We start from the raw sequence: 20,467 nt of genomic DNA, 5'->3' as shown, positions 1-20,467 counted from the left end.
CGCTCGGGGTAAGTCTTCTTCAGCTTTCTAATAATGGCATTGACGTAGAAGGTATCGTTAATAATAGTATTAAGCTCCGCTAGCTTCTTATAGATGAAGTGAAGTCTCGTTAGAAAGGCCTATGTTGAAGTGAACGATACCCGATCAATCTTTATATATTCCATAACGAAGTCGGTTATTGCTTCCTACGTAAGGCGAGGGATCATACGCCTAATCAAGTCGTACGTAACCTTCGGGTTTTTCTCTCTGGGGTTCCAGTTCTGAGCGTCCAGTTTCTCTTGAACATGGGCAGTCAGGGTCTGGAGTAGTACGACCTTAACGTAGGCTCTCTCAGTGCGCTACTCATCCTTCTTTTCTTTAAATATATCGATGACTGCTTGGGTTGCTCCTTGAGGTGCCTGTGGCTCGGGGACATCCTCTTCAATGTACTTCTCTAGGCCTTGAAGCTCTAGAACACCAAGGAGGGAATTGTTCCATTAGCTAAGGTTCTTCCGCCTAGGAGGGAGACAGTCTCAATCTTGAGGTTGCTGCCGGTGTCGCATAGCTTCATCTTGTCGGCGATGACTATGATGACTATAATGACTTCGTAGTCAGGAATTGGTTCAACTACATATTGTTAATAGGCTTCAACGCTCGTTGAAATGTTCCGCTTGACGGTCAGGAATGCCGCTAAGGTAGAAAGAAATTAACGATCGGAAATGCCGTCAAAGTAGGAAGGAATTGACGATCGGAAATGCCGCCAAATTACCTCGCAGTCGCTCGACTACGATCTCAGAACGCGGTTGCAGGGTAACTGTGCCTTGCGCACGCGCTGAATGCGTAGACTACGCGTTCAGGTTGTTAATTGACTAAACGCTCAATAGGCTCTCGAATTCACCAGAAAGCAGTTGCGAATAGCTTCAATGGAAGCGAAAAGAGGGCTTCGTAACCTGTTGGAGTGGACAATGTGTGCATTGGCTAGCTAATTCTAGGAGGAAATCTCGCTACAAAATGTGTGGGCGAAATCTCCAAGGCGGGGGCTAATGCCCATGTGATTCATCACGTATGGTGCAACCCCGCCACAGAATCTCTAGGGTGCTCCTGGGGACAAGCTTGGAACTTCTACTATAGCGTATTGGACTCATACTTTATCACTCCATGGGATCACTATAGCGTATTGGACTCATACTTTATCACGCCATGGGATGGGAAGACAGAAAGAATGACAGGAGGACAATGGATCCTAATAAGAGAAGAATGATTAAGAACGTTAGTACAATAGCAGTGCGAATATCATTCTCTGGCTCATTCTCCGGGTTGGGGCCTGAGTTAGATCTCCTTCTTTTCTTCATCTCCATATCCTTGCACGACCAGCCCGGACTTTTCGTACGGTTGAGTTCCCGACAGTACAGTAAGATGAGGTGAATGAAGAACAATATTACCTATAACAGGCTTTGAGAGCTATGCTTTTTCTTCTCGATTTATATGAAGGGTCCATGAACACACAAATTTTCCTTCGTGCGGGTTCCGTCGCTACTTCTTCCGTGCTACTTCTTCCGTGCTACTTCTTCCGTGCTACAACCTCCTTTACGAACTTTCCACCTGCGGTCGCATCTTAGTCCTCAAACCCCACAAGCTTCCCGCAAACCATTTCCAGACCACGGTTGATTACCACACAAAAGTTGGCATATAACGATGCACTAGTCTCTCAAAACTCGAATCATTTGGGCCGCATCTGGTCATCATTCGATGATATGGATGACAACGCGAAGACTCTCGCAAAGGATCTCATCGACCTACTCGGTCGTGTGAACAAGACTGGCCAGGTTGTTGATGCGGAAGTCAGGAAGAGGTTCTGGGATAAGTTTTGTTTCGCTGGAGGCTGGGATTCAGACTGTACCAACAACCTCCCGGGGAATATCCCCAAGCGTCGAGCGGCCGAGATCACGACACTGGTCGGCACCATCAAGGCCGGCATTCCAATCACCAAGAAGGCGCTGGCGAAAGGCGGCCCTCGGGCGAACAGAGTCCCAGGCGCCACCGTTTATTTGAAGCCCAACATCAACCGGGAGGACGAAAATGTCACCTTTTTCTGGTGCGATAGTGCAGGAGGCGCCATTAATTCCAAGTTCGTTCACCTACGCCCCGGATATTCGAAAGCGCATGCGAAGACTGACTCTGTGATTCGCTGGGACGAAGCGGAGTACCAACGCATCAACAACCATAACATTAGATGGGTTGTTTACTGGGCTCGAGCCCGCCTGGTTCGATGGATGTTCGGCCACATGCCCGTTGGCGCCACAGATACGGATGGCAACCGTCCGACGATGGAGGACTGGAGCGCCGAGGATCACACGAAGCTCGAGACGCTACGGACTTGCAAGATGATGCTCGATGAGATGAGACAGGTGGCGGCAGATGTTGATGCTATCACGGGTAGCCGAAAGGCCGGCGAGGTCCGAATTTGAGTCCATAGGCAGATATGGCCGGCTTGAGGAAGATGAGGGAGGGAAGATGGCATCTTTTTTTTGGTCCTCGAGTCCAAGATAATGAAATGGAAAAACGAATTCGTTGCCTCTTTCCTGGGTGAAACCAAAATGGCAGGGTCGTGAATACTGTGAATGCAACTTCCCTCTGAAAATGTACGAATAATAACGCGCATATTTGCCCTCATCGAGAAATACACTTGAAGCGAGTACCATCTGCTATGACCAATGAACCTATGTCATAGTATTGATGCATCTAAGTACATATGAAACTCCAATTCCATCTATTAAATGGCAACGGTAATGTAGGTGTTACGGGCTGAGCCATGGAATCAGAGGAGTCCGGAAAGGGAGTCGCTCTCGTGTTTGTTGCAGGACAAAGACCCACCCGAGGATTGTCAGGAAAGGGTCTCACAAAAATCCGAGCTCTTGAGCATAGAAAAAAAGAGAAAGAGGCCTGCCGACTTGGGACTCGGGCCGGCCCGAGTAAGGGGCAGGCGGGCGGCACGAGCGGGCCAGCGCTGAACCAAGCTTTCCATGGCGCTGCAGATCGTTATCAGCGCCTGGATGCCATCGTGAAACATCAGCCAAAGTTTATCCATGTCCAGTGTGTATGCCGTACGTAGGGCGGTGGCCGTGCTCACAAAAGGTCCCGGCCGAACCGAAGCTAGGTAGCCCCTGTGAAACAACTTTGAACTGAAAGAATAGGCGGCCGGGTAAACTTTGTTTTTGGCGGGCGTTGAGGAGGGGGGAAAATGTAAACGAAACATGTTAGCCGGGACAAAAGCCATGCAATTACCCAGCGCTAAACGAGACGCGAACCAAGCGTGTCGTGAGATGTATTTCGGTACGCACCGAGAAGCAGTAAGCGGAAAAGCAGCAGTAGCGACAACAAGGGGGCCAGAAGCGGACAGACAGCATGGTGCGTCTGGTTTGGACATGGGGGTGCATACGTGATTGCTCTGTAGAATTCCATTCTGTGCCAGTCTAGAAGTAGGTTACATTATACAAAAAAAGACGAAACCAACAAAAGGCCCCGGCATCGGGCCGGCTGGGGGTACAGTCCCCCCCATCAGTGGGACGACAAGACCTCGAAGATGCCGCACATGGCGTCTGTTGGGTCCATGATGACGGCGGGAGCGGCCGCCCTATCGAGTGTAAAGTGCGGCGGCGACCGCACGGGCGACGGCTCGAGCAGGTCGAGTCCCGGTACGGCGGCCTCTGGGTGGTGGAGAAACGAGAAAGGAGAGACGAACGCGCCGCCTCCGCCGCCGCCGCTGCCGCCGCCCGCGGCGGGTGTGGTGGGAGTGGTTGTGGCACTTGTGGTGGCCGAAGCCGGGGTATTATTACTAGTATCGTACAGATATGCACGGAGCAGCTCGTGGAGCTCGGCCGTGGCCGTGGGCGACAGGAACAACGGCCTGCTGACCCTCTTGTAGGAGCGCGACGACTGAGATTCCGCCCTCCGCGGCTCAGTGGCTGTCTTGGGGCGCTCGGTGAGAGACTCGGGAGGGAAAAGAGTGAGTGACGGACGGCTAGGTCGGTTGTCGTCGTCGTTGCCGCCGCCGTTGTCGTCACTACTACTACCTCCGCGCGGTAGAGGTGCGGGGGCCGAAGGAGCGTTGACCGTAGCTTGTTGCGTCGACAAGTGGGACGTCGTAAGCTGCAGCTCGGAAAAATGCTGCCTTGTTGGATTCTGTGCCGTGGGTCGTTCGCCTGTCGGAGGCTCCGAGGCCGTCTTGGGGCGCGGCCGTGGTTCGGGGGCCGAAGAGATTCTCTTGCTGTGTCTGCGCTCGAGTTCGGCGTGCAGCGTCCTCACTGGGGACGAGGCCCTGCCGAATTTGCGTTTGGGCCTGTTGGGGCCCGACTCGAACAGGGCAATGGCGCTCGAGACGGGCACGTTGCTCGGCGTGGTGTGGTTGAGGTCGTCTAGCAGAAGGGTAATCTGCGTGTCGTCGAGATCCGCCAGCAGATCAAAGACTCGGTCGATCGAGGACCGGGACCGGTGGTGCGTTTTGGTAGGCATTGCGGCTGGTGACGATTTGGAAAAACGAGGGGACGAGAGTTGGCTCAGGCAATCAGGCAAGCAGGCAAGCAAGCAAGCAAACTGCAGCGCGATTGCCGGCTTCAACTGCTCTTCACGAGAGCATCATGGCGTTGTCGATGTGAAGAAAAAGAGAGCGCGGAGTAAAAAGACGGGAGATTGACAGACGGGATTCCCCGGCACAAATTACAGGCCTCGAGACGCGCCGCGCCAGCCCCAATCCCGACGGCTCATCAGTGGGGCGCAGATTGGAATGCCCCGTCTCCGCACTGAGCAAGGGCTGCCCCGAGACACCAGGGCACACTAACTTTGTTCGCATTAGCCCGCCCCGACAGAGCTTGCCTGCTCCATCCCTTTGTTTCAGATGTCTGATCTTGGTCCTTCCCGGTAACTTTGGGATGATGCAGACCCGGACCCTGGTTCAAGGTAACAACTTAATGCTCGACTAGGTCGATTCATAAGCTGCTAAGTTGCTTCCTGGATCCAAAGTGAATGACCTCACAATCAGCGATCTGCTACCGCAAGAGGTTGGGGTTTGCTCCCCTTCACTTCGGGTCCTCAAACCCCACCAACGGGCCATGTCTCAGCACGCACGCGCAGCAGCGTAGAACCGCACTTGCCTTCACCCTGACGAATGACGGCGATTAAGATGCTCGACGCGATAGTATATGATCGACTTACGAACGCACGTCCTGAACCGGCGTAGGTGCTTCGTCACGCATTTAGGCCGGGCGGGTGTTTAGTTTGTTCCTTCGAGGGCTGGAAAAGAGCCGCGGATTTGTTTCGTCGGGGGGGCCGAAGTTAGGAGACGAGAAGTAGCTTAAAGTCCCTCACGAGATGAGATTCTATTCGCGTCTCTCAATTGGTTATCTTATCATAGGAATATACTTTGTGCTATTATTGGTCCCAGATCCGGGCTGCAGCCAAGCTTCACAGGTTTTTACGTCTGCACTCTGAGATGCAGTGCACAGTCACTGTTTCAGCCTTAACCCCCCCATGTTTCGGAGCAGCCACCTTCAGCTGGCAGAGAGGGTGTGATGAGACAGCAACGCCGCACTCCACGTGTAGACTACAGAGTATCCGTGCTGCGGCATGTCTCGTTGAAGTTTGCGACAACTAAACTCGTGAAAACTTGTTGTCGTAAGCGCCGTCGTCACACTGTCATGCGAGAATATAACCCTGTAATTAGACACGGAGTGCCGAACGAAGGTGTCGGCTCGGGCCAAACCGCGCGTGTTGGTTCACCGACAGCTGTAAGGTGGTACGGATTCCGTACCCACAAAGACATGACCTGGCGCACCTGCCCTTCGGGTTTGTTCCTTACTGAGCGGCATCGTGGCGATTTTAGTGCTGAATAAAAACCATAAGAGCTAGCGACTAACGATAGGAAAAACTGGACTGGATTATGAGAGCGCACTGCGTACTGTGGATGCGTATGTGCTTTGGCGTCAGGATGCTCCGTATTCCGTACCCGTACCCTACTGGATTCCGTACGGAACTCCATTCGGCACTTTCGCCCGAAGCTGCTAAATTCGCGATCAAGGGTTAGGGTTGGGCTAGTGCCAACCCGTCGGGTTTTGTTGGGTTCCATTCCGACGTTGAAGCTGCACGTTCGTTCGGTACGGTAGGTCGGGTGAGGTGTGTAAGCCAAGGCCCAGCCAGCCAGCGAGGATGGCAAGGACGACCTAGGCGATGCACGCCGCGGGCGGACTCCGAATTGGCTTATCTTTTGACACTTGCAAATGGCTGACTCTTTCTCTTTCGGGCCATGGAAGCATCCACATCGACTATTATTAGCCTGTGCCCCCCTATGGAGGATCGTGGGAAGCGCTTACGGGATTTCCTGGGCTAGTGGGTTAGGGCCTGTCCTGGGTAATATTGCCTGCTGTGCCAGGGGCATTGGGCAGTCGCCGGCTTCCATTCCATGTCTCGACACGACACGGCAGGACACGACACGACACGACACTCACGCAAGCCGATGGCCAGAACAAAAGTCGGCCCCGAACCCGCCACCAAGGCCCGAAGCGCCCCACGCAAAAAGGCAAGGATGTCGGAAAGCTGACGGGCGGGCGATTGACAAGCTTTTGCAGCACGTTTTTGCCCTGGGGGCCGCTTACCGGGCGCCGCTTTGAGCGTTGAAGAGGTGGAGGCCCAAATTCCAACACGGGCGGCGGCGGCGGCGGCGGCGGCGGCGGCGGCGGTGGCCACTGCCATGGCGAGCCTTACCGCACCGCACCTCAACACCGCAGCGAGCACGCACCAAGCACCCACGAACCCACGCAGCGCAACGCAACGCAACTCCGAAGCTCAGAACCTTCGGCACCTCGGCGGCACATAGACGTCTTGGCAACGTGTACGCCGTGCCGAAATGCCCACCTTGGGGGCGTCGAGATGCATCCGGCGGAATCCTGCCGTGACCTGCGAGTTGGGCAGTTCTTCCCAGTTGGGTATCTTGGGTCTTGTTTCGCCGCTGGGGTGGGTTCAGCCCAGCTTCCTTCAGAGCAGCCTCTGACCGAAATAGAGAGTCCAATTTCTGGTCTGAACCATTACAATGGATGGGTGCACTCCATTTCATCCACTTGTCTGTCCTCCATGTGCCTGCAACTGTACGCGTGCCCGTCCGTACCTGTACTGTATGTACATACCTTACCTGTGCCCGTGCATACCTTACCTGTGCCCGCGCCCGGGTCCGGAGCTGTCCGGAGCTATCCTCTCCCGTCCTGTCCTGTGCCATTCCATGCCATCCCATGCCCTGCACCCGTGGCCATAATTCCCAGCTCCCATTGTTCCCGACTTGGAACCCGTCAGCCCATCACCAGGAACATACTCATTGTTTCTTGGACATACATATTGTTTCGTGGGTGCCACCAAGACACTCCTCCGCCGCCTCTCCTCCGCTGCCTCTTCTCCGCCTGGGCTCTGGTGTTTATATGCCCGTCCCTGATCGATGATCTACGGCTCTTTCTTTCTTCCTCCTCGCCCACCCTTGAGCATACCACCCAGCCAAGCAACTGAAATGCTCTTCCAAAAGTCCTCTCTCTGGCTCTCGAGCCTTTCGGCCACTGCCGTCGCTTCTATCATCGCCGGCGCCGCCGCCTTGGTTCTCGTTGCTGTTGCTCTCTCTGCATATTATGCCACTCGCTTATCACACATCAGGAAGCGATGGGCCGCCCCCCTTCCCCCAGGACCGCCCGGAGAGTTTCTCCTGGGACACTACCGCCTTGTGCCGGCCGAGGCTGCCTTCAAGAAGTACGCCGAGTGGGCTCATGAGTACAGTATGTCGGTTCCACCGCCCCAGGCCCAGTGTTAACCAACCCCGTCTTCTTAGCCAACCTTCTGACACAAGACCCTCGGTGGCAAACCTTCAGAATCCGACGTGCTCTTCTTCCAGGCCCTGGGCACAAAATGGATTGTGTTGAATAGCCTCAAGTCGGCCGTCGAGCTGCTCGACCGCCGCGGCTCAGACTACGCTGACCGGCCTCGATTTGTCATGTTTGAGGAGTAAGCCCAACCATACCTCTTGTCCATGTCCAAAGACTCTGCTAACCTGGTGCTGTGCATTGTCTAAGGATGGGGTGGTCTCCAACTTTGACTTGGCTCCGCTGGGGCCCAAAGTCCCGTCTCCATCGTAAAGTGCTGCAGCCGCCCTTCGCCAAGTCTAGGCTGGGCCAATATAAACCCCTGCAGAGAAAGGAAGCTCTTGTCTGCTGTAAAGCCATGATCGACCGACCTCCCAGCTGGGTGAGCTCGGTTCGCCAGTTTGCCGTGGCAATTGTGCTGAACATTGCGTATGGCCTTGACGTCGACGGGCCCACAAGCCCTTGGGTCAGACTGGCCGAGGACACTTCTAATGCCATTGGAAAGGCTGGTGCGCCGTCAAGCTCTCTGATGGACAGAATCCCTGCCAGTGAGTTTGACAGCAGCCCTGTAGCTCGACTTGTCGTTGGCGCATGAATAATATCTGACCTATACCGCGTCTCAGCTCGCTATCTTCCTGATTGGCTCCCCTTCATGGAGATGCTGAGATATGCCCACCTATGGCGCTCTACCATTGAAAGCATCACTGCCCTTCCTTTTGAAGCCTCTCAGAAGGCAATGGTAAGACAGTGAAGGCCCCGATTAATTACATTGCGAACAGCATAGATTTGCCAGATCATAGCTAATCAAGCCCCTGCTCCTGCTCCTAGGCTTCCAAACCAGACACTAGAATCTTCACGCACAACAGGCTCGCCCTATATAACCAAAACGTGAAGCATGGGATGGCCAATGAATTCGATCTCGAGGATATCAAAGGCGCGGCGGCCACGGTTTTGATTGCAGGAAATGACACGGTAAGTCGGAGTCCGCGCGGTAGTCAAGTCTAGTCTAACATGCAAACCTCGTGCGGACTGCGGCAACCGTCATGCTGTTGGTTCTGTACCTCATGCAGAACCACGGCGCGCAGCGCAAAGCCCAAGAGGAAATCGACCGCGTCGTCGGCGGCGACAGACTGCCGACCTTCGACGACATCCCCAACCTGCCGTACCTCAACCTCATCCTGCAGGAGACGTACCGCATGAACCCGCTGTCGCCGCTCGGCATCCCGCACGCCAGCACCGCCGACGACATCTACGAGGACATGTTCATCCCCAAGGGGACCATCGTGTACCAGAACATCTGGGCCATGCACCACGACGAGTCGGTCTACGCGGACCCGTTCCGCTTCTGGCCAGAGAGATACCTGCCGAAGGAGGCCGGCGGAAATGGCGAGCCGTTTCCGATCGGAAACTTTGGGTTCGGCAGGCGGTAAGTGGAGCGATATTCATTCACTCATTCATCCATTCAGACGAAGGGGCTGTTTCGGTGGCAGCAAAGGAACCATTACTAATGCGGAGGCCTATACACGCAGGATCTGCATCGGCCGCGACCTGGCCGAGAACAGCCTGCTCATCCTCCTCGCGACGATGCTCGCAACGCTCGACATTGAGTGGCCGCTGGGCCCCAGCGGGAAACCGACCAGCTTCGAGCCCGAGTGGTCGTTCATGGGACAAGCGTAAGTCAAAGCCCCCGGGAGCTATTTAGGATTCATCCCCGGCTCGCGCTGATCAAGACTCTTTAACTGCAGGATTGTTCTCCCTTTCAGAACCGTCATCACGGCCCGCTCGGAGAAAGCAAAGCAGCTGCTTAATTCCGAAGTGCGCGCCCTGGGAGATGTTCCCACGTATTAATCTAGTATTTGTTTTTCACTTGATAATTACCTCGCATCACTTGGCCGGCCGACTCTGTTTCCTTCTGCCGCATGATATTTCACTAGACTTATTTATTTACATGGCATAGCCCTATTTTTTGGTGGCATCATTCGTTCTGATTCGTGGATCCTGTTGAGCGGAGCTGACATGTTGAGCGGAGCTGACATTGTGTGAAGCTCTTCAGCGGACCAACTTTTCTTTTTTTTCCCCTCTATTTGAAGATGTCCAACGAGAACCCGTCGGCCATGGCCTGGTACCCTGCCACGTTGGGGTGCAGGTGGTCGCCGCCGTCAAAGGAGCGGGCCAGCTGGCTCTTGGTGCTGGGGTCGCTGGTGATCTTGGCGAAGTCGACGACGGCGTCGAAGTTGCCCGGCGCCAGGATCCAGTCGTTGACCTTCTGGCGGGCCTGGTCGCGCGTCGGGTTCGAGTAGCTCTGGCCGCTGCCGCCGAACGGCGTGATGGTAGCGCCGATGGTCTTGATGCCGGCCGCCTTGCAGTCCTTGGTGATCTGCTTGTAGGCGTCGATCAGCCGGCTCGCGATGCCGTTCTGTGACCCCGAGTCGGTGCCCCCGCCCCCGATGTCGTTGACCCCCTCGAAGATCATCACGTACTTGACCCCCTGCATGCTCAGCGCGTCCCGCTTGTACCGCGTCAGCAGCGGTGGCCCCAGACCGCCCGTCAGCACCGTGTTGCCGCCGGCCGCCTGGTTGTTGACGCCGATGTTGGTGATGCCCGCTTTTTGCATCCGCGCGAGGACCAGGTCGGGCCACCTGTGATTCGCCGTCAGCTGTTAGCGTCGGTTCTTTTGTTCTTCTTTATTTCATGTCTGCTTTTTCCTCCTACTCTGAGAGCGACGCGGTGCAGGAACAGACCTACCGGTTGTTGGCGTCGTCGGTGCTCCCGCGGCCGTCGGTGATGCTGTCGCCGAGGATGATCAGGGCGCTGCTGTTGGCGGGCGCCCAGGCCTCGACGGCGCTGACGAAGTACCAGTGCTTGGTGTTGGCGCCGGCTATCGTCGCGTCCTGGACGTGGTTGCCGCCCTGCATCCACGACGTGGTGCGGCTGCCGGGGTGGCCAGTGATGCTGCTGCCGGACTGGCCGGCCTGCGAGAACAGCGACACGGTCACCATGGCCTGCGGGTCCGCGTTAAAGTCGATGGCGTCCGTGTACGCCACCTGCCCGCGCGCGATCTTGACCGACTCGGACCCGTTGAAGGTCAGCTTCTTGAGCGTCGCCGTGTCGATGCCCGCCGCCCCCGCTTTGTTGCCCGCCGTCAGCGCGATCGTCGCCGCCGTGATCGGTAGGTCGCTGCCCCCGAACGTGTTGCTGATCTGCACCCGCAGCCGCTCCGTCCCGATCGACAGGTGCAGCGTCTGCCGCAGCGTGGCGTCCTTGAACACGCCGCCCGACGACTGTTGGGCCGCGGTTAGCAGACAGGAGTCTGGGTTTGCGACGAGGGGAAGCTTACGTAGGGCGAGGGAGGCATGTTGCTCGACTCGACGAGCTGCGGCATCGACGTCCACGTGGCTACCCAGTGGTTGTCGTCGGCCGCGACGTCACGCACGGCTCTGTCCAAGACATCACTGCTCGACGCCGCCACCGGCACAGCGCTGGCTTGGCATTTCGACGACAGCAGCACCAGCAAGGCCGCTGCCGCAATGCCAAACGGCTTGGACACTGACGGTAGGAGCATAGTACCTATTATCCTTCTGAGATGCGCGTCCTTCTCTTGGCAGCAGAAAAAGAGGAATCCGAACGAGGCGACAGAGACAGGACGGATATGCACTCACTTCCCCACGCCCTGTCGTTCTTGTCTGTCCATTTTCTTTTTTTTCTTGGCGACGCAGCTTATTAGTACGGGAAGAAACGCAGGGGGTGAGGGAGCGGGACGCATTTTTGATCGCCATGCCATGCGTCCGCTGCTCTGCCCTGGCCCGTGGAGAGATGGATACCGGCACTAGAAACCCGGCGGACGGACGATGATTCCCCGAGGATTAATTTGCGCGCGTGTTGGATTGGGGGGTGACGAGTTCCGACTTTAGCCACGACCCATGCGCCTGCGCCCCATTACCACTTGGGCGGGTGGATATGGCGTTAATGCCATTTACCCAGCGACGGGCGTTGTGGGGGGAGGACGATAATGGGGTAAGGCAATTAGATGAGATCTGGGGAAGGCTGGGGAAGGCGGAGAGAGTCGGTATGGGTTAATCTCTAATTGTTGTTTGGTGGAAATAATTGTCTGCTGTCCTTGTCTACATTGCGCTGAGGTGTTGATCCACATCGAATAATCTTTGAGGAACTCATTACAAGACCGCTGGTGTGCATGTTACTACCTTGATATGATATTTATAGGCTCAACAGACTCGATTTCTGATTGTAGTACGTACCTCAGGCTCCAAACTTGTGAATTTTGTAGATTCAGTTATAGCGCTGGCGGCTGGTTTCTAGGCTGTTGACCTCGCAAGTTGTTGCTGCCGAAATAATGATGTTGATTCGGGAGAAGCAAGGTCAAACTTGAGCAAGGTCTGGGATAAAGCAAAAATGATTTTCACGATGAACTTTGCCTATCGCAAACAGATAAGGGGCTCGTACAAGATCGTGAAAGTAGGTAAGTCCTATATGGAGACGAACTCTTTCACTGTTGTGCCTGCCCTTTATTATCTAATGTCGCTTATTATCTAATGTCGCCTGGAATTGACCCACTTTTCATGGAATTGAACCACATTTTCCCGGCCCTGGTTAGCATGCCTCTGTACATCCTTCTCTATTTTTCTTCATTCTTGGCCTCGGAATGCCCTCATTTCGGGCTGATCACAACACTTGCCTTGCCCTCTCGGGCTGATTACAACACTTCCCTCGCCCCTCTCAACGAGTATAAGGAGCGTTTTCTTTTCTGTACTTTTAGACCCATTTGGCCAGACAATTCAATGCGCTGTCAACTTCGATCACGGGCAAGATCTAACGAAGCTACAAAGGAGACAAAACACAACAGAACAAAATAGGATAGCAGGATGACTTGAAATTTCAGGCCTATATCTATTCACAGACATGGCTGTATTTATCTAGGGTAAATAGGGCCCTAGGGCGAGGTATGATCTGATCCAAACAACTAGACGACTCGTCGCCGCCTCAACAGCGTCTTCCTCCACCACTTCTCGCCCTTGACTAAAGCCGTCGGGAAGCTCTAGGCGCGCCGAAATTCGCTTCCCTCGCCCTACAGTACAATCAGATTGACATCGCCACCGCCCCCGGCGCGGCCCTCGATGACACGCTTGATCTCCCTGCTCTGGGCAATGGGCACAACAGCATCGGCGCCGTGATCCTATCAGCGTGGAACAGCGGGCTGCAGGCGCGGAACAGCGCGTCCTTCTCGGAATCCGCCTTGCTAGCCAGCCGCAGCTGCACGCCCATGTAGTGCGACTCCATTTTGTGCGACTCGGCGGCAAGCGCGGCCACATCGCCGACGCCGCTGACGCACAGCCCACCAGCGAACGTGCCGCCCAGCAGCCACGCGAGGCTGCATAGCACGTTGTACCCGCCGGCGCTCTCGCCGTAGATCCCTGCGCGCCCGCACCCTGCCAAATACGCCACCGCCTCACCGGCGTCGTCCCGGTCAAGCACCCCCCATCCGCCGAACAGCGCCGACCGGTATCCCCGGCCGAGCCCCGACGACCCGGTGTAGTTGAGAGCCAGCCACGCGTACCCGCGGCTCGCCGGATGTCGTGACCCGGATCGCCTCGGGCGCCGAGAACACGGCTGCGGAAAACGTTTGGTCTACCGATGACCACACGAGCGTTGTCGTTGCTTGGTTGTTGGCGCCGATGCCCGACACGCGGTACACGCCGCGTGGCCTCGTGGCGCCGCTGCCGACGGCCACCACGCTCGTCTCTGACTGCCGCGCCAAGCAGTCGACCGACGGGTCACTCAGCGGCACGTCGTCGAGCCGCGTCTACGTTGATGGTGCTAAGTCCATGTCTCGGTCAGGAACACGTAGCTCTGCCTGCGGTAATTACACTATCAACCCGGCTCAGCTGTCTTCAACTGCGTTGACAACTAGACTCCAAAGGCAAGTGACAAATCAGACTGGCTAGCTTACCGTCCAACAGCCCACCGCGGCACGCCAAACTCGGCGTCCTCGAGCCCGAGCATCACAACCTGTTCCACACCGCCCCCAGCCACGCGGTGGCACGTCGGCGGGCGCTGCCGGCCGCGCTTGATCCTCATCGAGCGCAAGCACCTAGCCGCTGCTAGTGAGCGGGTGGGCGTCTAGGTCTGCACTAAGCCACCAACTTCTTTTCTTATTTTCTTCTTTACACTCTGCGGGATCATACAAACCTATGTATTCAGGTCTCTAATTGCTGCCCCGTCTCTTCTCTGTGCCTCCTTCGTACCAAAATATAGCAAGCAACCCTGCAATCTTGGTGTGCACGGAATGCTGCCAGTTCCTACATCCGAGATATAAGATCAGCACCACTGGCTCTGATACGTACAAATTTTACCGATCCATCTCTGGACTAAGATCGGGTTCTACCTCTTGCAGCCTATGCCAAACAGCATGTGCCCCGGCTCTGGACATGGCAAAGGATTAGCTCGAGAATTGCCTTTTGAATCACTACTTTTGCTAGGCAAGACCGCCCGAAATCATCTGCTCCGAGACCTACCCAAAAGCCGAGCCGGTCGAGCTGTTCCGGAGAGCAGCAAGATCCAAGGCGTTCCTTGGACAAATAGCCGCGGACAAGCCAGACTCACCGGTACCGCGGCCTGCGAGTCTCCAACCTCTCCCCACCAATCCTTATCACCTCTGGTACGAGCTTGTTGGCATATACTCGCGCGGCGGTCTAACCAAGACCACGGACAAGCTTATTGCACTATCAGGCATTGCACGGGAGATCCTACCACATCTGGGAGGCGTGGAAAGCCATTATGTCGCTAGTCTATGGCGCCGAGACATTCTATACGGACTGCTCTAGAAGACGCCAGAAACGACAGAGCGGAAGAACCAACCCGTTTGCCCGAGTCCTGGCGAGCCATATCAAGCGCCGTCGTGGTCCCGGGTGTCCGTCCACTGCCCCGTCGCTGTCGACTACCAGCTGCATAGCACCCCACACGACGCTCTTGCCACTGTCGAAGAAGCCCAGGCCACGCCGAAGCTGGGCCCGTTCGGCGGGGTTCGCCCAGGCGCCCACCTCAGGATCAAGGGCACGGTATACAAGGCACAGTTCCGCTACTCCCACTTCTCCGGCAGAGGCTGGCCCGAGCTTACCATTGGAACCAAGAGAATATCGAGCAAGTTCAAGGGCTCGTTTGCCATCTTGCCCGACGATCTCTTCGCAGATGATGCACACACCCGCCAAAGGTATCGCCATGTCCGCCTGCTGCCTATCCTCCAGTCCAAACAGAAAGGCACGTTCAGCCGTCAGAGTCCTGGCAGCTGGGCCTGGCTGGTCATGTTGATGCTGGTGCCAATGACGGACAAGCCGGGCGAGTGCAGGCGGTTTGGCCTCCTGGAGCTCAAGGGCAATGGGAGTGATACGGGGAAGCGAGTGTGTGATCCGCTGCATGGGACGTTCACCATAATATGAGAGATGTTGGAAACACCTTTCCTTGAGATGGCACGTCTTTGCCATCGTTAGATAACTATTGGGCCTAATTAACCAGGGATACATCGGAGAGAGCCGCTTACAGTTCACAAGTTTGGAAGAATTGCGGGCGGTAATTAGGGGTGGGCAGCGGTGCCATTCTCGGGCGGGACAAACTCAGGTTTAGAGACCAGCCATTGGAATCGAGCAGTCCTTCCTGCGAGCAGTCCTTCCTGCTGCGCTGTGGCAAGTTCTAGACGTAAACTGGCGGCGAATGGAAAATAGTATTAGTGAGATCTTGAGGATCTCGCTGAAGCGAAAGATCTATCTAGATTGATTATGTACAAGAGAAACCCGCCAGATTTTATATCCTCGATTTTCCACTTCAACTTGTGTTCAGCCCTCCTTTTTCTTCTTGTACTCAAATCGCTCACTCTTTTCTTTTTTTCTCTTTTTTTTGTGTGTTGTGTGTGTAGCTAATTATATACAAAAAATATGTACAAGATAGGTAATAAGACTAGCCGGGCTGGCGTATTAAAGATAAAGACTGTGCGTCAGTAATCAAAGTAGGTAGTCGGACGATAATTGAAGAAAAGTGGTAATAGCAGGGCAAAGAGTGTGGAGACCAAGAAACACCACAACAAAGGCCTTCAAATGTACAAGAATCAGGGCACGGAGAGAAAGCAACAAAGGAAAAGTGCGAGCGGGATCGAGACCGGACCGGAACCACCAGAGGACAGTGCGGCGATCCCGGTGCGCGTGCCGGTCTCGAGAAATGGTCTGTCAAGTCATGCGCATCTTGTCCATGCCTCAGACGATTCAATACTACGGCACAAGATGTCAGCGACACGTGGGTCTGGGTGGTTAAACGTCGGCAAAGATGAGCTTGTCCTCGTTCGGGTCCGGCCCTATGGCGCGGGCACGCTCGCGCAGCTGTTCCAGGCCGGGGCTCCGGAAGGCAGACAGCCGGTGGATCACGGCAGGGGGTCCGAGAGCGCTCACCTTGGCGATTCCGGGGGGGCTGGCCGCGTGGCGCCGGGTCAGCTCGTCGAGGATGGACGTCGACGCCCTCTTCTTCAGGTTCCTCGGCGGCGGTGTCACGGCCAGGAAGCGCTCGGCCGGGCCGCTGACCGCCTTCTTGCTGAACACGGCATCCACAAAAATGGGCGTGATTGCCTTGAGCACCGTGGGCACCGTCTCTCGCACGAGGCCGCCGATGGTCTGGGCGGCCGTCTTGACAAAGTCGAAGACGTTCTCCTCGTCCGCCGACGACTCGTTGTACCGGTCAGCCGGCACCAGCTGCAGCTGGTCGAGCTCGCGCATGCTGAGCTTGGACAGCGCCTGCAGCGCCGCCTCGCCCATGAAGGCGCGCTTGCTGACCAGCTCGGTGGCCCTGATCTGCTCTTCGGCGAAGCTGCTCTCGCCCACGGGGTCCGCCGCGCTCAGTAGGCCCCCCACGAAGCTCAGGCCGTGCTCAGCGCCTTCGCGGAGCAGCGGCTTGGCGAGGTTAAAGCCCGTGTTGATGATGGGGCCCAGGAGGCCAAAGAGCTCGGCCTCGCCTTCGAGCGGCTTCGTGGGTGCCAGCAGGCCGTTGAGGAAGTCGTTGCCGCTAAAGCTGACCTCTGCGTTGCTGACACCCTGCAGAGACTGAGCGGGAAGGGTCCTGCGCCGTCTGTTGTTCTTGTCGATATACCTGCCATCCGAGGTGATTTTCTTGGCCGATGCGATGAGGGCCGGAGCGATCTTGGGAATCAGGTCCTGGATGTTGGGGGCGAGGGCCATGTACGAGACTTTCATATCGTTGAGAACCCTGTGCGTGATGGGGTCGTCAGACGGCATCTTGAAGACTGCTTGCAGCGATGCCTCGGCCAGAATCGCGCGCTCGGTGACGCCGGTGTTGGAAGAGCCAGACCCGAGGCTGGACGGGCGCGACATGGACGAGTCGAACGCAGACTCTGCCGCATTGGCGATGGTGTTGAGAGTGGCGCCCGCAACGGCCGAAATCGGGCCGCCGATGGGGCCGAGAAGGGGCGAGATTGTGGAAAGTGAGCCGCTCACGAGACGTCCGACGGCTCGGAAAACCTCTAGAAAGATCTCGGCATCCTCGTCATGTTCAGTAGAAACAAATGGTACAAAGTCGCCTTGTTCAAAGCTGTGGTCCGAGGCGACCGGACTGGACTCGACCGGGTTGAAGCCGCTGTTGTTGAAGCCGTTCTGACTGGAGCTGGTCTGGATGAAAGGATTCTGGTTCAGACCCGTCTTCTCGAAACCCGAACCGAAGCCAGCCGAAGGCTGAGGGACAACCCCGTTCGCGGTCTGAGGCCGAGGGGCCGGGGCATTGCTCGCTGCACCCTCGTGCTTCACGAGCTTGATGCCCTGGTACTCGCCAGCGGTGGGGAGCTGTCGGGTCAGAACCTTGAGCAGCGCATCGTAGTCGTTCCCGTAGGTGCCGATGGCGCCTGCTTGGTTCTTGTCGCCGCCGCCGTAGACATGGGTGCCGATGGCAACGAGCTTGGAGCCCCTGCAAAGGACCGGGGCTCCGGATTGGCCTTGGATGTTCCACGTCAGCTTGGTAGGATACATTGAAGGGACACTGAAATACTTACCGCCATAGGTCGAGATGCGGTACTTCAACATGCCGAGCGGGTTTTGCTTGTTCTTCTCCAGGCTGTAGGCCACGCCACCAAACTCTTCGTACATCTGCGCCCCCCTCTCCTCGGGGCCGTCCTCGTCGGCAAGCACTTTGTCAGCCGGGTATCCGACGACACCAATCATCTCGTCGGCCTGCTTGGGAGTCGGCTTGTAGGTGAAGAGGCGGAGGTCTCCGGTGAAGGGGCGGTCGAGCTGGATGATGGCGACGTCGCGGTGGCGGTTCTCCCTGCTGGTGAGCCACTCGGCCGTGGTGACAATGCTCTTAGCTAGGCGCTGCTGAACAATGGGCGAGTCGATGTTCTTCTTTCCGTGGTAGCCGATATAGCATTTGACGTGAACGGCGCGGCCGAGTCCGCGGCCGTAGCCAGACCAGTCATAGACGTTGTGGCCGGCCGTGACAAGAGTGTCGGGACTGATCAACCAGCCGGTGCCCATCGCGTAGGCTTTGTCGCCCGGCTCCTGTCCCTCAAAGCGCATCTGCAACTTGACAATAGCTATAACATTGCGCCATGCGTTAGAGTGCCAAAGTCATATTTGCAAAGCAAGATATGGGATACCCACATCGATACTTGCCACCATCCTTGTAGTCGTTCGGGTCGACAAGGGCACGGTAGTCGGGGTCAAAGAGAGACTCGTGAGTAGCCTCAGTAGAAAAGCTGCTCTCGGCACCGGGAGCATTGAGACCCAGGTTCATGGTCCAGGTCCCAGCAATACCAGCATACTTGGAGAGAGACATGAATGCTGACGTGGTCGTGAAAATCAATGAAAAGTGGAATTTCTTGAACGATCATACGGGAGCGAGGAATGCGGCAGATTGAGTCTGAGTGGGGGAAGTCTTGGGAGGCAGTTATCAAACAGGTCTTGGAGCTGTTTGAAGCGGCGTATTTCGGTAACGATGGGGAAAGGGAGAAATGAAGAGGAACAGAGGCCAAAACCTGATTGGCGGTGGCAAAATTTTGTAAGCTGGTGTGCTATAAGGCCGAGGAAGAGGGTGTGATGGTTTGTGTGTTGGCAGCTGGTGTCAGTGATGGCGATGGATATGACTCAACGGGGTGGGAGGAGCCCAGTATTTATAAATCTCGACGTTCATACACGTGCCTTGCTTTTCACCGAAATGCCCAATATGATAAGCTGTTGTTGGCGATCAATAATCCCCAAAACAACTTTTCTCGACAAGTTGAGAAGACCCCCGCGCAGTTTTCTCGACCTTGTGGATCGCCGCCACAGGTACAGGATCCGAACGGGAAAGGGGGCCGGGCTTACCCGCACAGTATTCGTCATTCGCACTAGCGATCCGATATATTTGCGGAAGGGGACTCGATGTCACACTCTCACAGCCAACATCCGTCCCGAAAACCTGTCTGTGTGGAGCTCTTGCAACCTGTCCAATGGTCATTCGGAACTAAGAAACCTAGGAAGACGGAGGACGAAACGAGAAACGGTGGCGGGAGGGTGTGAAGCTGAAATTTCTCACCTTCTTAGAGATAGGGCTATCTAGAACCAGGAGATCCTGCAATGGTTGCAGGTGATGATGCAATGGACTCATTTCGCAGAGACTCGGAGGCTCGGAAAGCGAAGGTGAGAGCGACCGGAATCAGCGATCATCAAAACTATCGAACGCCAACTGGCCATAAACATCATATATCGGTCAAGAGTTTGTGAGGAGATGTCAATAAGCGAAGCTGTGACTCAGAGGCCTCGGGCGTGGTAATCTAGAGCCGACCGAGTGGCGGCGACGGGCGCATCATCGCCGAGTTGGTTGGGTGTAGTGATCGTAACCGAGCGAGCAGTGAGCCCAAGTTGGGATGGACAGTGTTGAAGCCATTCCTAAGTGGGATTTATCGAATTCAGAGCCCGAGGGACACGTTTGGTTTGATTTCGATATTGACAGCGAGCACGCGGTGTGAGAGGGCTCAGGAGAGGGTGGGCTGGTGTGACTGGAGGCCAACTTTGAAGTTGGCATCGACCAAAACTTGTCGAAAGCAGTCTCTTTGCTCCCGAACAAATACAAGGACCTCGAGCCTTGAGATTGCTTTCGACTTGAAGCTGTTGGCAAGCTCACAGCGCCGTGGTGTGATGATGCGGTGAAACCCGAAAAAGCCACATCATGGCATGAGCCATTGGGAGGCAGAGACAATGGAAACAGCTTGCCAAACCCCCTTTCAGGCTGTTTCAGGGGCACGGTTGCACGAGCGACGACGAAGGCGTCCAGCTCCCTCCTTCCCCATATCCAGAGTCGAGTCTGCCTTGAGCCGATATTGGTTATTGAAATGACTAGGCTGCGGGGAAGTTTTTTTCGGCTGGGGCGTTTGTGGGAGGATAGCTGAATGCAGAGGTTTGGGGACGAGACGGCCGTGATTGGCCGGCGAGTGGGAGGGCGCGTTCAGGGCTAATGCAGCCTTGTGCAGCATCACCGCAAAGGCGAATAGGAGGCCCCTTTGCACTAGCCAATCACAGCTCAAGTGCAAAGAAGGCCACATTGGCTCACGGAGCGGTCCG

General features: G+C 55.9%; 7 protein-coding genes across 7 annotated transcripts; 3 read left to right on the top strand and 4 right to left on the bottom strand.

Moving 5' to 3' along the window:
* The first annotated feature begins 1,511 nt into the window (after positions 1–1,511).
* On the top strand, positions 1,512–2,635 carry B0T26DRAFT_695582 (uncharacterized protein). The gene has a single exon (XM_060441304.1). It carries the CDS (start codon positions 1,734–1,736, stop codon positions 2,445–2,447), a length of 714 nt encoding a protein of 237 aa, XP_060300597.1. The 5' UTR covers positions 1,512–1,733; the 3' UTR covers positions 2,448–2,635.
* A 687-nt stretch (positions 2,636–3,322) lies between these two features.
* B0T26DRAFT_695578 (uncharacterized protein) lies at positions 3,323–4,678 on the bottom strand. The gene has a single exon (XM_060441303.1). It carries the CDS (start codon positions 4,489–4,491, stop codon positions 3,538–3,540), a length of 954 nt encoding a protein of 317 aa, XP_060300596.1. The 5' UTR covers positions 4,492–4,678; the 3' UTR covers positions 3,323–3,537.
* Positions 4,679–7,525: 2,847 nt separating this feature from the next.
* Positions 7,526–9,716, top strand: B0T26DRAFT_738325 (cytochrome P450; the record flags this gene model as incomplete). Its single annotated transcript, XM_060443581.1, has 8 exons — positions 7,526–7,784; positions 7,878–8,010; positions 8,079–8,416; positions 8,492–8,607; positions 8,697–8,840; positions 8,954–9,294; positions 9,398–9,541; positions 9,614–9,716. The coding sequence occupies 8 exons, from the start codon at positions 7,526–7,528 to the stop codon at positions 9,714–9,716; spliced, it is 1,578 nt and encodes a 525-aa protein (XP_060300595.1).
* Positions 9,717–9,948: 232 nt separating this feature from the next.
* Positions 9,949–11,430, bottom strand: B0T26DRAFT_638565 (SGNH hydrolase-type esterase domain-containing protein; the record flags this gene model as incomplete). Its single annotated transcript, XM_060437051.1, has 3 exons — positions 9,949–10,507; positions 10,614–11,149; positions 11,206–11,430. The coding sequence occupies 3 exons, from the start codon at positions 11,428–11,430 to the stop codon at positions 9,949–9,951; spliced, it is 1,320 nt and encodes a 439-aa protein (XP_060300594.1).
* Positions 11,431–12,962: 1,532 nt separating this feature from the next.
* On the bottom strand, positions 12,963–13,448 carry B0T26DRAFT_638159 (Alpha/Beta hydrolase protein; the record flags this gene model as incomplete). The annotated part of the gene is made up of 1 exon (XM_060437004.1): positions 12,963–13,448. A coding segment is annotated over one exon (486 nt), but the record flags the coding sequence as incomplete, so codon positions are not given.
* An 832-nt stretch (positions 13,449–14,280) lies between these two features.
* B0T26DRAFT_748041 (uncharacterized protein) lies at positions 14,281–15,319 on the top strand (the record flags this gene model as incomplete). Its single annotated transcript, XM_060444917.1, has 3 exons — positions 14,281–14,294; positions 14,368–14,647; positions 14,708–15,319. The coding sequence occupies 3 exons, from the start codon at positions 14,281–14,283 to the stop codon at positions 15,317–15,319; spliced, it is 906 nt and encodes a 301-aa protein (XP_060300592.1).
* Positions 15,320–15,769: 450 nt separating this feature from the next.
* Positions 15,770–19,022, bottom strand: B0T26DRAFT_143811 (uncharacterized protein). The gene is made up of 4 exons (XM_060433419.1): positions 18,530–19,022; positions 17,923–18,462; positions 16,319–17,865; positions 15,770–16,141 (listed from the first exon to the last, which is right to left on the bottom strand). Exons 1-4 carry the CDS (start codon positions 18,702–18,704, stop codon positions 16,136–16,138), a joined length of 2,268 nt encoding a protein of 755 aa, XP_060300591.1. The 5' UTR covers positions 18,705–19,022; the 3' UTR covers positions 15,770–16,135.
* Positions 19,023–20,467: the final 1,445 nt, after the last annotated feature.

The sequence above is a fragment of the Lasiosphaeria miniovina genome, assembly GCF_030549165.1.
Source record: "Lasiosphaeria miniovina strain SMH2392-1A chromosome Unknown B0T26scaffold_2, whole genome shotgun sequence".
In the NCBI taxonomy this organism is placed as follows: Eukaryota; Fungi; Ascomycota; class Sordariomycetes; order Sordariales; family Lasiosphaeriaceae; genus Lasiosphaeria; species Lasiosphaeria miniovina.
The sequence above is the reverse complement of the archived record's forward strand: the minus strand, read 5'-3'. Positions and strand labels throughout refer to the sequence as shown.